Below are 19,649 nucleotides of genomic sequence, written 5' to 3'. Positions count from 1 at the left end.
CGGCAATGTACGACTGAGTGCGACTACACCCAAATGATAATAATTAACATGTTCTCAATAACACAACAAATCCAAATTGAAATAATTCTACTTATTAATTCACTATTCTTGTTTGGGATGTTTGATTTAAACAATGAATCTGTTATTTAAAATTCTAAATTTGATAATAGCACTTTTAGCAAGAAATCTATATTTTAATTTGGGAGATAAACATTTGTAGATCCTAATATTAGCTTTTTTAGATTTTATATGGTGGAATGTGCAAGAGGTTTTCGTACTTTAAACTAGCATTTCTAAATATTTTTCAATTTGGTGCCAACACGTTTACAAATATAATATCTGATTCAAGTACATCAACAAAACTATCTACAACTGTGATCATTTCCTCTTCAACAACTGAACTGACATGTTATTTGTCAAACGTCATAATTTAGAATATCTTCACAAAAAATACAAATACAAAAATGTTATTCTTCATTTGAAAATAGCACAATAATCAGAATCGGGAGTTGATGTAAAGTTTAGTGAAATTAAAATTGTAAAACAATAAATGCACAATTTATTTGTGTTGTCCACATTTAGGTCAGCTTTTCCATTTTACGTTACTTATAGTAATCCTTGCATTTGATATTGAAGAATGTGTGAGATTATTTTGTATTTTACCAATATTTCTGAATGTTTCACGAAATTAGCAGCAATAATTACATCAACCAGAACATCAGGATCAAGCACATCGACAAAATCATCTACAACACTGAGACCTTCCTCAGCAACCACAAAATCAATAGCTGAAACAACAGGTATGAAAGATGCCAAGGTATTTATCATCCTTCATAATTTAACTGGAAGTACAAATCCATTTCTTAAAAGTACAGATGGATTGATATTCCCCAAAATAATGAAGTGAATCCTTTAAATGCAGATGCAAGTTATTCATGTTTGAATTAAGAAATTAACATTTATTTTGTTTTGACAAATATTATGGAAAAGTATCAAGCAATATGGTGAAAATAGTAGGGGAAAATAGTATTAAGTTGCAGGTAAACAATAAATGTAACAAAATGGTGGAGCAGGTTTGACAGGGTGAATGGTCTACTCCTGTACATGACCTTTGCAGCGGTGATGCCAATTGGATCAAATAAGGCAAAAGGAACAACAAATTCAAGAGGTTTGGATACACCAATTTAAATATCTGCTTCCTAATAGCTATTCCAAGAAGAAAGGTAGATACATTGTGTGTTATTTCTCCTCTGCAGGTACACAAAAGACAACGTTTTTCACGGTGACAACACTTCCAACACAATTCAGTGTCATATCCTCAACCATTGGAACATCCACTCCATACATTACACATTTGTCACCAAGCAGCTCAGTAACAACCCATGGCATCTGTTACTCTGTCACTCAACAAGGTATTGTGCAATATATAACTGTTCAATTGTAGGATTATATTACTGTTGTTGAAGATTATATGTTAATGTACGATAGGGTATATGGTTGATTTCCTCATTTAATATGGGGTATATATGTCTATTACTGAATTCTTGTTGAATTATTGCAGGATGTATTGTTAATTTATTGTTTTATGGCAGGATTTATTTACGTCAAACCATTTGAAGTAATTTTCTTAACTTCTCCTGTCTGTCATCATTATTGACTCTGTTAAATGTTACTTTAGATCTTGGAGACATTTCAGAAGAAGACATCCAAAACAAAAGTTTCACCTTGAAGTGGTCTGATGAGATCTATGAATCATGTGGAGTGTACAAAGTCAAAATTGATGGAGAGATCCACAACGACTGTACATTTAACTTTACTAAAAATACCTGCATATTTTCTGAACTGAGTCCAGGTCAAACCTACACCGTTGATGTTCTGTTCATTACAAAATTCAATACAATTCTAAATCGATCCTTGAATGTGACTACAGGTAAAGTCCTGAACTGTTTTTCCTGTTGAACTCTTCTTGGAATTCTGGACCTAATCGTTAAATAAAGAAATAAACTCGACCCATCAAATAATATTTCCAGCAGGTCTTTATGCTTAAATTGTATCAAATTTATTAAGTATTATAGAAATCTGGAATTGGATCTATTGTCCATCATTTTATTTCGATCGAATATACATCATCTTATTCTGTGTATCTATTGTAGCTTTTAATTGAGAAACATTGGTAAATTGCGAACTTCAGGAACATTGTGAAGTATGGGAGAGAATGATGATGCCAAGCTTGAGTTTAATGGTTTGTAGATTATAGGAGTTATAGAAGACAAAGGGAGTTAAAGAATTCCACAAGGGTCCTTGGAAAGGTTGAGCTTGTGGAAGCTTCATTTCAGCACTATGGGGAAATAGGTAAGATGAAGAGTACATGTAGAGCAGATTAGAATTCTGGAGGAACAGGAGAAGAAACCTCAAAGGAATAAAGAATAAAATGGTTGATGGTTACTTCTTCATGTTGCCCACCCGTCATCCCACAATCAATGGATGAGCTTTCAGCCACTTTGATCATACTCCCTGGAACACGTTCCCTAAATCTCAAATGCCTCTCTCCCTTTTTGCTTTCAAATCCTGGAGAAAAACAGTCACTTTGACTGCCATGTCCTGCTTACCCCACTCATCTACCCTGATCTGCACTGTCTCTTTAATGCGCTTTGAGTTGTTCTTCTACATGAGAGAAGAAAGGCATTATTTAAGTGAAAATTATTGTTTTTATTCAGCTGTTTATGTTTTATGGTAGGTTTAAAAATTTACAGCATTGTATCCTGATGACGAGGTTTGAAACAGATGAATTAATGACGTGCGGTTATTCCAGTTCAGAAATGAAAGTATTGTCATGTGTTAGAATTTAATATATGAATGTCTTTGCTTGATCTAGTCCCAGCATTTGTAAGTAATATCACATTTCCACCTACTGGAATTCGGAACACCTCTCTGGCAGTCACCTGGGAAGCAGCAGGAGGAACTTTGTTATCATATAATGCCAGATTGACATCGCTGTTGGAGAAAGAACAAAACATTGTTGTTCAGTCGACTGAATATTTAATTGCAAACTTTTCAAATTTAAAACCTGGTCGTAATTACACAATCACAATCATAACTGTGACAACAGGGAACAAAACCAACAAAGGAGTGTCAGTAGTGCAGAGTACAGGTAACTTAAAATACAAATTATTTTTAATTGAAACCATCGACTAACCTTTGCCCATGAATTTCTAATTTACTGAACTTCATCTTATGATGCCCTCCAATGTTTCTTTACTCTCAACTGGTCTGTGGTGAGCAAGGAACTCAGAAGGAGAGGTTTTTCTAGTTTTAACATATTTCACAACACTGTGGGACTATCCAAACCAGCAGGGATGGGGGGGCAGGGGTGGGATGAAGAGCATGTTATAATGAAGTGTCCAGCTTACAGGGCCCTCCCCCACCTCTAAACCTTGGGCAAGTTTCCTTACTCCACACGCATAATAATAATCCTTCCAAAACAAAACAATAATAAATTGGTCATTTTCAATCCACGACTGTTTGCGGTCAATTCACTTTACAGTCTATTCTGTGAAGCTCTTTGAGATGTCGAGAAGATGAGAAAAACGCTATATCAAATGCAAGGATTATTATTATTATTTAAACAGATTTTGTTTTACATTGATAAGGCAAATGGTAGATCAGATAAAGTATGTAAATAAGTGCAATATATATTGTTTAATTTATAGATTCAGATGAATGTAGCAATGGAAACAATGGCTGTGACCAGAACTGTATTGAACGAAATAAGTTTGAAGACATCCAAGGCTATGAATGCAATTGTAACTTTGGATTTGAATTAAAATCAGATAAAATGACTTGCCAAGGTAAGAGGAAAGCAGCAACAAGTAATATTTTTCTCATTAAAGATTCTAATTGTCAAAAATGTTGGTCTTGTAGGGGAATGGAATGATAAGAAGCTTTTAATGATATATTCTATTGTTATCGTTATAGCCATTGACGTTTGTACACTCCAATGCACGAACGGAAACTGTTTTGTTGATAATGAACAGGCAGAATGTCTGTGTAAGAAAGGATTCAATCAAAATAACTTACTTACAGTCTGTGAAGGTAAGGTATTACTACATGGATGATATTTGTATGTTTGATGTTATTTGCGAATAACATCAAACGAATATTTGCAAATATATGTAAACGGTGGACATAAGAGACCCCATTTAATTTTAGTTGCATTAAAGCTTAACCTTCACAGAAAAAAACAAATATTAAAACCTTCATAATACAGCATGAAAAATCAATACATATGTCAAACAGTATTTCTCGAATATTGTCCCTTCCGCTTCCAAAGATACTGATCATTGCTGTCATTTGGTTCCACAGTTGCTGATAGCCTTTTGTAAACCTCATGCAATTGCCACCAGATTATTTATTCTGTCACAGAATATTCACGTACATCCACTTCCCAACAGAGGTGACAGGATAATGATCACATTATCGGTCTGTATGGCGAAGTACCACATTGGATCGCCCTTAACCTTTGTCATTATTTTGACAAGAAAAACAGTCTATTGGAACACAGTAGAACAGAGCTAAATCATGATCCTCTTTTATATTCATTGCAGCAAAACCCGACTACTTGACTTGAGTCAGAATCTCGCATATCACAATGATTTAAATATAATCAACACATTTCAGTCACTGTTGGCTTTTTGCCTTTTCCTTGATGTTAATTTATATTCCACATATGTGTGACTGAAAGATTTTCTCGTTTATTGTCTATTACCGTACGGGATATCTGAATAGAAATGTAATCTTGCCTATGTCATCAGTATATCTCATTTTTTATACAGATGTCAATGAATGCAATTCCCATGACCTGAATATGTGTACCCAGCTTTGTCAAAATACTTTGGGAAGCTATAAATGTTCATGTCGTTCAGGTTATGTGTTGGATGAAGGGGACAAAAGAAGTTGCAATGGTAAGTCAAAATTCAATTAGAAAACCGCAAGCAATTTACAAAAGTGGGAGATACATCCAAAACATTGACCTGTCTTTCTTGTTTGGATGGTGATTGACTTGTTGTGGATTTGCAGAGTTTTGTAAAGATAATCAAATATTTTGATAAACTAAAGGTTCAAATTGCCCTTAAGAACTATCTAAGTTTTATTTTCATATTTGGATACATTGGAACCAGGAAATTAGACAGAATATTTCTCCGAGAGACCAACACACAAGTTAAAGCAGTATCCTCTCCTGTTCCCAGTAACTATTTAAGCACCGCACATTTGCTTGCCAAATGTTCATAAGTTAAACAACTTCCAACTAAATGTCTTGTGGCAGGAATTTAAAAATGACTGTTATTCTCTTGACCATGACCTCAAAAAGGAGTACAGTTCCATCAATAACATACTTTCTGTTGTAGTTTGATATGTATTGGCCACTTTGAATGTAGTAAATGGCATATGCAATAGATATCCAGACTTCTGTCAGACACTTTGAACTCAATATAACAAGTTCACGTAGAGAAATGACCTGGAGCACTTTGAAATGCTGCCAAATACCTTGCAGGCGGTAAGGGGAGGAGAGAGGTGACCATAGGCACAGTCAAAGAGGTAGATTTTTAGGTGTCTTTTAAAGAAAGAGGAGATTGCACCCAATGGTTGAGGGAAAGAGTTCTGGGGTGGGAGGTGGAGGGGGTGGGCAACATAGTTGTTGAAGGCTAGGCCACTGATGGTGGGGCAGAAAACATCCAACAGTCTAAATATGTTGAGCGGAGGGAAGAGCAGAAGCGTGAGCATGGAGTACATCATGGAGGTAGGGAGGTGCAAGGGTATGGCAGGATTTGTAGGTGAGAGTGAGAACGTTAAAGTTAATCAAGTCGCTGGTGGATGGGGAGCCAGGGGAACTAGCAAGAACAGGGTATGGGTAAGGATGTGGGCAGTTCAGCTCTGGATGAGCTGGAGCTTGTGGACTGCGGAGGCCAGCAAGGAGGGCAATTAAAAAGTTGAGTCTGGAGGTGACAAAGGCATAATAGAGGGTTTTAGCAGTGATGCACATGAGATAAGAGTGTAATGTGGCATAGACGTAGAAAAGCAGGAGGGGGAGGAGGAATGTACAGAAAAATGGATTTTGTCAATTTTTACTGCACGCGCTCCTGATATATAAAGATTGGAATAATTTAAACAAAGCTGAATAGGCTCCATTATTGATAGTTCTGAGACCCAGTCAGTCAGTGATACTCAAGTTTTGCATTATGATGCAAGAATATCACTGATGTATTAAAAGGCTGATATACTGATTCGCCTCCTTCCTTCCCACCTTTAAAGCTTATTTAAGCCTTTTTTCCGTCATGTTTCCACTCACCACTCTCTTCAACTCTACCCCCCATCCCACACCCCCAGCTCAGATGCTTGGTCAGCTATGTAGAGCAGTTTGAGACATCCTCCTGACTTGAAAAGCATATATAAAAGCAAACTGTATTTTACTTACTGGAATATTTCAGTAAGGAGTTCTGGGATAAATGTAATGGTAGATTTCTAATACAATGTTTCATATGTTAACTTAAACCATCATAAGAAATTCAATTGAATAATCTCCTTAAAAATGATTTTTTTTCTGTTTATTTTAGAAATTGACCAGTGTGAATCCTCCCCCTGCATCAATGGAACTTGCATCAATGAAGGAACCTCTTTTACATGTGATTGCTCTTCTGGCTGGAGTGGGGAATTGTGTAACGAAGGTTAGTTCAGATACACAAGAACATAAAATATAAAATGAGAAGAATAGGAAGTTCAGCAAGCTTATTGTTTCTAATAAGCCATGTTCTGCATCCTCCAGCATTGACAACAACAACAAAATGACATTTATAGAGCGCCTTTCACGTCAGGAGGACGTCCCAAAGCACTGAACAGTCAGGTGTCGGGGACCCGAGGGTGAGGGAAGGCCAAGAGGTGGGAGGGAGACTAAAGGCACGGTCGAAGAGAAGGGTCTTGAGACCGGCCTTGAGACAGGTGAGGGAGGAAGCGAGGCGAAGGGACCGTGGGATGGAGTTCCAGAGTGTGGGGGCAGAGAGGCTGAAAGCCCGGCCACCGATGGTAGAGCGGGTCAGGCGGGAGACTTGGAGCAGGCCGGAGCCCGATAAATGGAGGGTGCGGGCAGGTTGGTACGGAATCAGCAGGTCAGAGAGGTAGAAGGGGGCAAGGCCATGGATGGCCTTAAAGATGAGGATGAGGATCTTGAATTTGATCTTCTAGGGGATGGGGAGCCAGTGGAGTCAAGCGAGGGTGGGAGTGATGGGGTCACGGAGCCTGGTGCGTGAGAGTACACAAACTGCAAAGTTTTGTATGATCTGCAGCTTGTGAAGGGAAGAGTCGGGAAGACCAATGAGGAGGGAGTTCCCATAATCAAAGCTTGAGGTGACGAATGCGTGGGTGAGGGTTTCGGCAGCCTAAGGGGTGAGGCCGTGGCTGATTCTGGCAATGTTGCGGAGGTGGTGGTAGGCAGTGCCAGTCATGGCACAGATGTGGGGGAGAAAGGACAGTTCAGGATCAAACAAGATACCATGATTCCTGACTGGCTTAATAATAATAATAATAATAATAATCCTTGCATTTGATATAGCGCTTTTCACGTCAGGAGGATGTCCCAAAGCGCTTCACAGAACACACTGTGAAGTGAATTGACTGTATATTTGTGGGCAAACGCGGCAGCCAATTGCGCACAGCAATGTCCCACAAACAGTCGTGGATTGAAACTGACCAATTTTTTTATTATTGTTTTTGGTTTTGGAGGGATTATTATTAGGCGTGTGGAGTAAGGAAACTTGCCCAAGGTTTCGCCCTCTGCCTGGAATTGAACTCAGGTCTCTCACTTGCAAAGCGAGTGCTCTAACCACTGAGCTACAGGACTCCACGAAGTGAGGCTTAGTGAGGTTGAGTGTGCAGCTGTGGAGGCTGATGCTGCCAGCGCCTGAGATCTGGAGGTGCTGGCATGAGCCAATCAGGAGGGCCTCGGTCTTGCTGACGTTGAGTTGGAGAAAGTTGGCTCTTGTCCAGGACTTGATGTCAGACAGGTAGTCGGTCAGGATGCCAGTAGTCCTGGAATTCAGGGTGGAGGCAGAGAGGTAGAGTTGGGTGTTATCCGCATACGTGTGGAAATTTACCCCATGTCTGCGGATGACATCACCAAGGGGGAGCAGGTAGAGGGTGAAGAGGAGGGGACCGAGGACAGGACCCTGAGGAACACCACACGAAACAGCGCGGGGGATGGAGAAGAAGCAACGGCTCTTTCAAGGACGTTGGATAGAAAGGGTAGATTTGAGATGGGCCGGTAGCTGGATAGCTGTGATGGGTTGAGGGAAGGTTTCTTAAAGGTGGGAGGTGATAGTAGCTATTTTGAGGAGGGAAGGAACAGTGCCAAATGACAGAGAGAGGTTAATTAAATAAGTTAACCCAAAGCAACTTATTTAATTTCCTGAGTGAAGTGAATAAGAGCATAGAAGTATACTTGAACGAAAAGTAATTTAAACAATTAAACACAAGAACATAAGAAACGCTAGACAAAAAAAGACCAAAGTCCAACTCGTTTGCCTTCTACTTTCCTGGTGGTCACATGCACATATGTCCTGAATTACCTATGTACTATATCCCATAATGGTATTTCCTAAAAGAAAATTATCTTATCTGTGTTTGAAAGAATCAACGTTTCTACTTCAACCATCTCCCTGGGGAGCCTGTTCTACAGGTTCACTATTCGCTCACTGAAATAGTGTTTGTGTAGATTTGTTCTGAATTTACTCCCTTTCAATCTCAGGCCATGTCCTCTGGTTTTACTGTTCTGGACAAGCTGAAACAGCCTGTCATGATCGATATTGTTTTGCCCCTTTGGAACTTAAAGACAGCAATCATGTTACCTCTCAATTTTCTCTTTTCATATCTAAACAATTTATTAAACAATTTATTAAACACTTGCCTTCAAATAACCAACAAAACTACCATAAGTCAGTCTAAGTGATCTCAGTCACTAATCACTGGGCCAAGTATCTGCAAAAGAAACTCTCCTAACAGCAGCAGCATGCACTTATATAACGCCCTCCATGCAGAGGTAGTGTCTCAGAGCGCTTAACATTGGTAGAGTCTGAATCCAAAGGTTATCAAGAAAAAAATATATCCATTACCATATCTTCCACCGTACAAACTCCTTCCTTCAATACAATGTCCAGAGAAGTAGTCACTAACAAATTAGACTAAATTGCCTGTGAAGACCTGGGTAACGTTTATTACAGCATAAATTTATATTTATTATCAATGCTTTTCGCTTCAGGACAATATCTAAGTGCTAGAATCAAATATATAAAAATTCTAACTTCTCTGGAATCTCTACAATTTCCTTAAGTTATAAAGTGAAAATTCAAGGTCTTCGATGTAACATTATAATCTTGTGAACCCTCACTGTTTACGTTCCACAGATGAAAGAGGACCTATATATACAGCAGAATCTGAACTGTTGTACAGCATATTTCTTTTATTGATAATTCTTTTTTAAAAAATGAAAATTATTAAAAATTATGGAGCGAATACAGAATGTCTGGTACAATGTTATAATCTATGTTATAATCATGCTATTTGCCTTGTATTTAAACATTTGGATGTATTTCTACCAGATATCAATGAGTGCCTATCAAACCCATGCAACAGGAGAGGTCATTGCATTAACACAAATGGTTCATTCAACTGTGAGTGTGTCACTGGCTGGACTGGACAAATATGCTCACAAGGTAAGATGTTTCATACAAGACCTTAATAATAATAATCCTTGCATTTGATAGTGCCTTATCACATCGTTGAGACATCTCAAAGTGCTTCACAGGATATACTGTAAAATTGACTGACTATTTTGTGGGAGAAATGCAGCAGCCAGCGAGCACAGCAATGTCCCATAAACAGCCATGGGTGAGTGGCCAATTTTTTATTTGGATGATTTTTGGCCATGACACTGGGAGAGTATTCCTCGGCACAATTCAGATTGTGGCCATAGAATCTTTAACTTTTTGTGTTTTTGTCAAACATTCAGTGTTTTAAAAGCTACTGAGCTAAAGAGGACAAAATTAAGTTAGGGTTCCTGTTCGCTATCATAATTCAATCATTCCAGTTGGACAGTGCAGGTGTGTTGCTGTTGGATTAGGCTTGCCTAAAACACTTGTTGTCTTAGGTTCACACATGAAAATAGTTAGTTGTGTGAAATTGGAAGACTGCCATTGCATGTGGCATTAAACCTCAGTGTGGGTCAAAGACTTTAAGAGCAACAGGAAAAAACTAAAGAATCCCCTCTCCCAAATAATAGGAAGTTCAGCAAGCCTATTGTTTCTTACAAGCCACGTGTTGCATCCTCCCACAAATAAAATTATATTAATTCATGTAATCAGACTCAATGCCAACCTATAGGAACTGGTAAGATTGAACCTAACTTTTTTTTATATGCCATTGTCATCTTCCAAAAAAAAACATGACTAGAAATGCAAATAAAATTCCTAGGACGTAATAACTACAACAGAATCAAAGTATCCGCAAGGCAACTATCCACATGCCCACTTACTCTCATTGGACTATGATGTACAAATGAACAACATTTTTAGCAGCATGAAGAAATGTGGAATGCAATTGTATTGTAAAAACTAACCCATGGCTGAGGTGGTTGCAACTATTCACTTCAACAGAATAGCTTACAGTTTAAAATATATTACATTAATTGAGAATTTGTCAAATTCACATCCTTAAATGTGCTGTAGAATCATAGAAATTCACAGCATAAAAGGAAGGCTTTCAGAGCAAGGTGTTCAACCACACTGCTCCACCTTATCCTCTGAAGCTTTTATGTAATGTGTCTAAATGTTTTGATTTAATTTGCTCATTGGATGAACTCTAATTGCGGTTCCTGTTTTCAGATGTAAATGAATGTGTTTCTAGTCCCTGTGTTAATGGAATCTGTGAAAACAATCCAGGAAGTTACAGCTGTCTGTGCCACACAGGCTTCACTGGACAACTCTGTGAAACCAGTAAGCAACTCATCTGCATTCTGTCCTTTAGTTTGAGAGAGATTATGCAAATCCCCAGATTTAAAAAAAATCACATGCTAATTACTCAAAATTTGAATCCTACTTAATATTTAAATATAGCTATAATTTTAAAAATATGGGCATGAGATCAGCAATATAAATGGTAGCTATCCGCTCATATACTATATTTCAATGATATAATCACACTTTTCATGTCTTTATATTCCGTTCCTTTTCTTTCCATTTCAGAAATATACAAATCTGAAATAGTTCATTGAATTTGTTCAAATAGATTTTATTGTTTCTTCATCAGATATTGACGAGTGTTTGAGCCAGCCTTGTCAGAATGGAGCCAGCTGCACAGATTCTGTGAATGCTTTTACTTGTATGTGTGCCCCTGGATATACTGGTAGACTTTGTGAACAACGTGAGTATTTAGATGCATCTGATATTCAATATGTGTAACTGTCCAACATGTTGTTGGATCATTGTTGCATAGCTGAGGGAGGAGAATGTTTTCATTCAAGTGCCACTTTAAGAGATAAAGAGGAATCTTGTCCTCTTTTGTTCTGTGCTGTGATCCCTCTCTTTGCTACCCTCTTCCCATCAAATGTTCCTTCCTCATTAATCATGTCTTTACTGATTGAAACTGCTGCAAACAATTTTAAGTTGCTTTCATTGGTAAAGTGATGTGAAGCAGTAAACAGCATTTATATTTCCTACTGTAATATAGCTCTGCAAATGTCTGTGCCAAAACCTGGTGCCAAACACTGGTGTTTTTATTATTCTATTGAAGTGTCAAATGCAACATTATTAACCTATTCAAAATTCTGTTGTGGCCCAGTGGACTGTCAAAAAAGTGTTTTTTTTTGGTTAGTCGGATTTCTAACATATGGGGAAACCCATCTTTACTCTCAGGAATAAAAAAATGACAGCATTCCACATATGCATATACCACATCCACATAGAAATATTTCTGGGCCTGGAATGGAGTGAAGCACCCCGCTTACCTAATTCCGGAGAGAGTCAACATTTGGGAAGCCATTTTTGACCAGAGATTAAGTCGATTCACACCAGTTGTAGCACTCCGGCCTCTGAGTCAGAAGCTTGTGGGTTCAAGCCTCACGTCAGGACTTGGAATCACGTAGTCCAAGCTGCAGGGCTGGGGGTGTTGCATTGTCGGAGGTGCCGTCCTTCGAAAGAGACGTTAAAACTGATGTCCCATCTATCTGTTCAGGTGGATGTTAAAGATCCTGTCACATTATTGGAACAAAAGAACATCAAATTTCCAAATTATAATCCTCCATCTATGTTAACACATCGCATCAGGGGAATTACAATTAAAGTCAGTATTCCCATGCTGCAGAAGTTCTATGTATTGACTACTTCCACCTGTACCCCCACTTGCTTTAAAGTGTGTATGTGTGTGTGGATGCTCCTTGAGGATAGCAGGCTTTGTTAAATATCCTTATGGTCAATTGTGCCTTTCACCAAAAGTGTTCAAATGGATGAAATTGGTAAGAGAAGTACAGGAAAACTTCAAAAACTGTAAACAAATTATATCCACATTCAGAAATAAGACAGTTTTCACAAGTTTCAAAAAAAAATGTAACAACAACTTGTGTTTTTAGGTGTAAAGTAGGTGTAAAAGTAAAGCATTTTTAATTAAAATTATATGTTGAACTTTAAATAAGGTGCATGCTGCTTTAAATGATTCAAATAAATATTGTTTCTGGAGATTGACTGATACAATTTCTTGATAACTTCTTTCAAAATTGAATTACAGTGATTGACAACTGTGCCAGCAGGCCATGCCAACATAATGGGTTCTGCGTGAACGAAATTAATGACTATAGTTGCTTTTGCCAGAGCAACTGGGAAGGCAAGAGCTGCGAGACAGGTACAGTCCCAGAATTGTTATGTTTAAGGTTGGATTAATTGAATTATAATAATTCAACAATAGCATCAAACAAATAATGGAGGACAAAAACATTAGTATTAACTTCTACATAGAATTAGATCTTGGAGGCATTGAATTCCTTGCTGCCATGCGATACATTTACTTTGCTTTGTGTACAAACTGCTTTACATATTTTTAAATTATAATTTGCTCTCCCAAATGTTCCTTGAGCAATACTCTTGAACTGTATTTATATACTGAGTGAAGTTGCTTTTCTTCTAGACGTTTTGCTATGTGCAGCAGGTCAAAAATAACCATCTGATTTCAGCAACTGGATGTTCACCAAGGTTCAATATAAATGCAACATTGGTGTAAGCTGGTGCTGAGGCATAACATATTGATGCAGCAGAATGCCTTGACATAGAGTGCTATGATCAGAGTTTGTGGGCCACCATTTCTAATCCAAACTGCCAGGACAGGATCACGGAAACCTGATATTTCCACACTGGAACAAAGTGAAGAGCAATCTTGTGTATAAAATCACTCATACAGAATTATTCGTAATGCTACTTTTCTTGGCCTGAAAATACTCTGTGGCATGAAGAAAATTAATATTGTGCAAATCAGAAATTTGTTTTGTTGAGGAATGAGATAATTGTTTAATTCTATAGTTTGAGATGTTACACAGTATGTTATCTTATAAATTATTACCTCCTGCCCCTAATATAGCCATGCACCTTTTTATGAGACTTTAATACACATTCTTTCAATTTGATACTTGTTTGTTTATTAACATTAATGAAGACAACTTAAGAATTGTTTAATACTATTTTGAAATTTGCTTCTCCTATTCAGATGTCGATGAATGTTCCCGTCGGACTGACAACTGTGACTCGAATTACGGAATATGTAATAATACTTTGGGGTCTTACACATGTTCCTGCAAGGAAGGGTACGAAGGTGATGGCTTCAGTTGCAAAGGTATAGTTTCATAAGAGGTTATTTTTTTTGATCAGTGCATTCCTATCTTGCACTGATAATTTAGTAACTTGAGGTCAAAATTACACAAGAAATGTTAATGATGTAATTTAAGATAACTTCCATAATTAAGGAAAATAAATGTAGTAACTTTACATGGATAATTCTTGTGAGATATTAGCACCTGGTTCCATGGAAAAGTTTCTTTTGAGTCAGAATTTACATCATTTATTCTGTGACATCAAGCCTGTACAACAACAACTTGCATTTACTTAGCGCCCTTCACGTGGGGTAGTGTCCTGGAGCGCCTGACATTGGCGGAGTCTGACCTTCCTTTTTGATCAAGCTTGCTGTCAACTCCCCCCCTGGTTCGTTGTCAGACTCCTCCACTGTGAAGCGCTCCCGGATGCTAAACCGCATGAAGGGCGCTATATAAATGCAAGTAGTTGTTGTCACTATGCAGATAAGACACAACATGTATTACGTGAGTTAAAGTAAATTGATCATCATTAACAAAATACCAGATGTCGTGTCACTCAAAACAATTCAAAACCTCTCCACTCCCTATGGGATGTGGATTAGATGGGCTGTCATCTCCTTCACAGCCGTTAGTTGGTGGTACAGGTTTGGCTCTCCATCTGTCCCTCTACGCTACCTTTGGTTGTCATCTTGTTACTATGTGAAGAAAAAAATACAGGTGTTTGAATTTTGCTGGCCCCATCTCTGAAAAAGATGTATTTTATTTGAAATGGATGCTGTATACACCATAAATGTTTTGTTTATCTTACTTGTGCAGTTATCTGTACAGGTATCTTCGGCAACACAAAAGCTTGTTTTACCTGCGTTCTTAGCTTGTTGCAGGTTTCCCTGAGCCTCATTTTGAAAATATTTCTCTTGACCACAATCTTACCGTCAGATTTTAACCATTTCAGAGATTAACATTCAAAATGAGAAATTTTGCATTGTTATTGCACAAATCAATTTACAGCATTGTGAACACCCCTTTGCTCCAATAATAATATGGGGTTCATAGAACACTCACCTCGCAAGCGAGTGACCTGGGTTTGATTCCCAGCAGGGAGAAATGTTGGGCAAGTTTCCTTACTCCACACACCTGTGTTTACCAAGCAGTAAGTAGGAACTCGGTTGTTAGTCAATTGGCAGATCACTTTTCCAAGCGTAATAATTCCTTGAAAAAAAACTAATAATAAATTGGTCACTTCAATCCATGGCTGTTTGTGGGAACCTGCTGTGATCAATTGGCTGCCACGTTTCACCCACAAAGTATACGTTCAATTCACTTTGCAGTATATTCTGTGAAGCGCTTTGAGACGTCTCGAAGACGTGATAAGCCTCTGTATCAAATGCAAGCATTATTATTATTATAATAATCCTTGCCTTTGATATAGATGTACTTCACAGGATTTTTATTGGAAGGTGCAGTGACCATTTGTTTAGGCTAATACAGAAATGCTTTTGAATTGTGCCGTGGGATGTTTAACATCCACTGAACAGACAGATGGGACCTCGATTTAATGTCTCATCTGATGAACGGCAGCTCCAACAATGCAGGATTCCACCAGGACTGTTTTGGAGTGTCAACCTAATTTATAATAATAATAATCCTTGCATTTGATATAGCACTTTTCACGTCCGGAGGATGTCCCAAAGCGCTTCACAGAACACACTGTAAAGTGAATTGACTGTATATTTGTGAGCGAAAGTGGCAGCCAATTGCGCACAGCAATGTCCCACAAACAGTCGTAGATCGAAAATGACCAATTTATTATTGTTTTTGGAGGGATTATTATTAGGCGTGTGGAGTAAGCAAACTTGCCCAAGGTTTTGTCCTGCCTGGAATTGAACTTAAGTCTCTCACTTGCAAAGCGAGTGCTCTAACCACTGAGCTACAAGACTCCACATGAGTTCAAAGTTGGGACATAAAGCTTAAGTTCATATCCTTCTGATTCAAGGGTGCTACCAACTGAACCAGGCTGACAATCAAAGTACTATTTGTTAACCAGAAGTCCGATCCCCCGCCCATGATTGGATATCTATACTTCAAGAATTGCACATAAGGATATTTCAACTGTAATATTTATGATTTGTATAATGACTAATTTGAATCTGAGCTGATATGCGATGGTTCTGTCATTTTTTGCTGGAAACCACTGAACATTTTGAACATTGTCACAATTATTTGTTTGTAAAAGACACGATTGTTTCACTTAATTTCTTCTGTAGAGATAAGACTATTCAGCTACGGACCACAATTTGGAGATGTAAAACTCCAAATTAGAGGACGTGACTTCAACTCTCCAATCATCAACATCCCTAATGGCTTTCCCTTTGATGATACGTTTTACTACAGAGTATATGTAAGTTTAAGATTTTCTTTGTTAACTGTTAATTTTAATGCTAAGAAAGGGTCATTTGTCTCTTCAAGATCATTATGTCTATAATTACCCATTGCCTTTTTTCACTCCACCTATTGTATCTCTGAGGGCAAGTTCTGGACAATTGATTGCTAATTCCTAAAGATAAAAAGATCAGAATTATCATCCATCCCCACATTCATTCAAACATGATTTCCTACATTTACAATATTCCTGGCAAACTTCCTAAGGGCTCTGTCATAGACATGTATTTCTTGTTTCTCAAAACAGATTTAGCTAAACTTTGAAAGAAACTAAAGCAGTAATTACATGGCGTAAAAAAACAGCAGTGATAATTGCAAGGGTGTGATTACTCCCTTGGGACAAATGAATAAACCTTTCAGAGACCGAGCCAAGGCTTCTGTTCTGCAAATTTCTATGGCTGTATCACCACAGTGGAAAGTTTGATGCATACTTAGGTCTTGAAATAGCTGGAGCTATTCTACATTGTTCTTGTTTGCAGTTTGTTGTTTTAATTGTGACTAACGTCTATTTCTAAAGCCTCTAAAACATTTTGCAGTGTGCTTATCCAAGTAACATTTGGAAGTAAGACTGCCATTTAACAAATTGATTATGCCAGAAATACTTAGATGGGAATTGTATTAGAGATTATAGAGACCTGTACCTGAGATAATCAAATGCTCCGCGAGACAATGTGGGGCAGGATTTAAAAGGATTATCTGTAGAGATAATGGGCAGGCGTTGAAGAGTGGATATGTATCCAAGGATGAATTGGGTAGTTTTTACACAATTATGTAAAAGGGCTCTTATCCTTCTAATAGATTAAAATGTAAATTGTACAAAGTCTATGGAAATAATAAGCTTGATAGACTAAAAAATACTTTCTCATTTCTCTCATTCCATACTTATATTCTTAATATACTATACAGCTGCAAATTATAATAGGAATATAAAATTTTGTATGACTCTGAGGTACCATATATACACTTGATAAGAATTGTGATAGCGGTAGGAGAAATGCCTCCTTCACAGAAAATCAGTCTTCTCAAAACATACTTTTTTTGATTTGAGAAATACTACATTCATTATTAAAACACACAAAATACAGCTCAATAAAATGAATCTTCTTTGCAAAGTTTTCAGACAATGGATTGATCATATTTCAAAGACACAATAGCTACGTGCAATATCTATACTCCTATACCTTCTGGAGTTTCAGCCGATACTTTTCCCGGGGTATACCTCCAATGATCGCTGCTTTCTGGGACGATGCAGATTTAACTAGAGGAATTGGAGCCATATATTACCAGGTATGTAGAATCAGATTTCATATTTGTTGTAGAATTTTTTTGTATAACTGGCTGTTAAAGCTGAACAGTATTGCTATGTATACCATTATAATAACAGAGGTGTGCAATTGAAACCGGTAAATAAAATGACAATATTTAGCTTAATAAGTCTTTTTTTCAAGTTCATACATATACTATATTTATATATATATATAAAGATAAAATCAGAGCCCTGAACAGCTTATTTCCATGATCTGTTCTTTTTAAAGATCCTGAGAACAAAAAAATTTGAGGTCCAAAATCCTGCTACAAAGAACTATTATGTACATAGTCCTACTTAACCCACTGCCACCATTTTGTGTCCTCTTATGGTTTCTCCTGCACCCTACACATGATCATCTGTGTTGTGCCCCAGGGTTCTATTCTCTTCCTCCTCCTTTGTTTTCCACAATGAAGCTCGTTAAGTCCATATATGACAACAGGCTTGATAGCAATACCCCTGGGTGCTGGCTCCGACTTACCATTACTGAATTTGAAGGTGACATTGGAGCCCTGGTTCAAGAGAAATATTTTCCACAGTGTTCATGCTAAGACATTTAATGGTCTTCTAAATATCAAGGAAATGTATGTTAGGTAAAATAATTTGATTATGTGTAGATTTAGACTGGATTGTATGAAAATTGTTTTGTTTATTATTTTGAATTATGTGCTGAGTTGATATCTTATCTTTTGACTTTAAAACATTTGTAGCATTTAATTCCATTTGATACGATCACTATTAAATAATAGTCACATAATTCAAGGCATAGGATTTCTATATGAATATTTGTTTCTGGAAGGGAAAATCAAAAATATTGCTTTTGCGGCTTGCAGATTTCTCTCACACATTTAATCCGGCCTTTGACACCAAAAAGGTTGGACCACCCTGATTTAGAATAACACCTTCTGCCAGCACGGAAGAGGAAATAAATTAACAACAATGACCAATTTGAAACCAGTGACCCTAACCTTTTCAGGGTTCCTGTTTCTTTCCAGGAGCAAGACCAAACTACCTTTAAATCACTGATTGGTCTCAGCACATGTACACTCAAAAGTACTTTTGTTTCCTGAAATAAACAAAATGTTGAAAACTAAATAACACATTACCTTGTTTTCTAACTGTTACCATCTATAGAATAGTTAGCTGAAAAATTGAAGAAAAGAATCCGAAAAGTAAATGATCCTGAACCTTGCAATTCACTGAAAAACTGTATATTGTTTATAATTGACAATTGATTCTGAGTCGTTAACATTTCATGGAACATGCTGTGTATCTGTCAAAAGAGCCGATGAAAAAACTAACGCTATGTATCATTTCAGGACTATGATTTCTCAGTCAAAAGAGATTCTCACAGTCAGAAACTTCAGAATGACATCAAGAAGCAAGTAAATGCTTACTACGACCTTGACATTGAAAGCTTCACACCTAAATGGGCCCTCAAGATTACTTGGGAAAATGTATCCCCTTACATTGGATATAGAAACAGAGATCCTCTGAACGTATGTATTAACCTTCTGAATTGTGTCTGAGGTTCCAGATCTTGTGACTGATTATTTTAATGATAGAAAGTCACAGAACAATGTTCCATTTCGACTTCCTGTCGACTTCTTGCCTCACTGACTGCTTTTGTAACGAGTTTCTTTGAACTGAGACAATCATTAATATTGCAATAATATAGCAGTCAGGAATAGATTTATTAGTATAGTTTTCATTGGAATAAACTAAAAAAACTACTAATTAAAATAAAATGGTCAGTAGTTTTAATTCTGACTTTTGGTTTGACTAATCTTTCCCCTTCGCTCTTTATTCTATTCCTATTATATTTGCTTTAATGGTACTTCCATTCTACCCACTTTTTGTTAATTTATTCTTCTAGAAAACCTCCACCATGCTAAATGAAGTTACTTGTACACCGTATGTATTTTCATTACAATGGTGAAGTTTAGGCTCACAAAAATATAAAAGGTGCATTGTTTGTAAAGTGACATCTCATTTAATATATCTAAAATA

General features: G+C 37.3%; 2 protein-coding genes across 2 annotated transcripts in view; both read left to right on the top strand.

Annotated features, from left to right (window-relative positions):
- Positions 1-13,612, top strand: part of LOC103176052 (serine-rich adhesin for platelets-like) — a 40,086-nt gene extending 26,474 nt beyond the window's left edge. The window contains exons 55-66 of the mRNA XM_042339236.1: positions 693-800; positions 1,257-1,412; positions 1,679-1,930; positions 2,876-3,151; positions 3,711-3,848; positions 4,833-4,961; positions 6,612-6,722; positions 9,645-9,758; positions 10,926-11,036; positions 11,350-11,463; positions 12,823-12,936; positions 13,608-13,612. Of these exons, the coding sequence (XP_042195170.1) occupies positions 693-800; positions 1,257-1,412; positions 1,679-1,930; positions 2,876-3,151; positions 3,711-3,848; positions 4,833-4,961; positions 6,612-6,722; positions 9,645-9,758; positions 10,926-11,036; positions 11,350-11,463; positions 12,823-12,936; positions 13,608-13,612 (1,628 nt within the window). The remainder of the gene's footprint in view (positions 1-692; positions 801-1,256; positions 1,413-1,678; positions 1,931-2,875; positions 3,152-3,710; positions 3,849-4,832; positions 4,962-6,611; positions 6,723-9,644; positions 9,759-10,925; positions 11,037-11,349; positions 11,464-12,822; positions 12,937-13,607) is intronic.
- Positions 13,613-17,557: 3,945 nt separating this feature from the next.
- LOC103183236 (mucin-4) overlaps positions 17,558-19,649 on the top strand; it is a 52,229-nt gene continuing 50,137 nt past the window's right edge. Inside the window, exons 1-2 of the mRNA XM_042339235.1 lie at positions 17,558-17,620; positions 18,959-19,138. Of these exons, the coding sequence (XP_042195169.1) occupies positions 17,558-17,620; positions 18,959-19,138 (243 nt within the window). The remainder of the gene's footprint in view (positions 17,621-18,958; positions 19,139-19,649) is intronic.

The sequence above is a fragment of the Callorhinchus milii genome, unplaced genomic scaffold, assembly GCF_018977255.1.
Source record: "Callorhinchus milii isolate IMCB2004 unplaced genomic scaffold, IMCB_Cmil_1.0 Scaffold11, whole genome shotgun sequence".
NCBI classification, from domain to species: domain Eukaryota; kingdom Metazoa; phylum Chordata; class Chondrichthyes; order Chimaeriformes; family Callorhinchidae; genus Callorhinchus; species Callorhinchus milii.
Note: the sequence above shows the minus strand (reverse complement) of the source record. Positions and strands in the feature narration are given on the sequence as shown.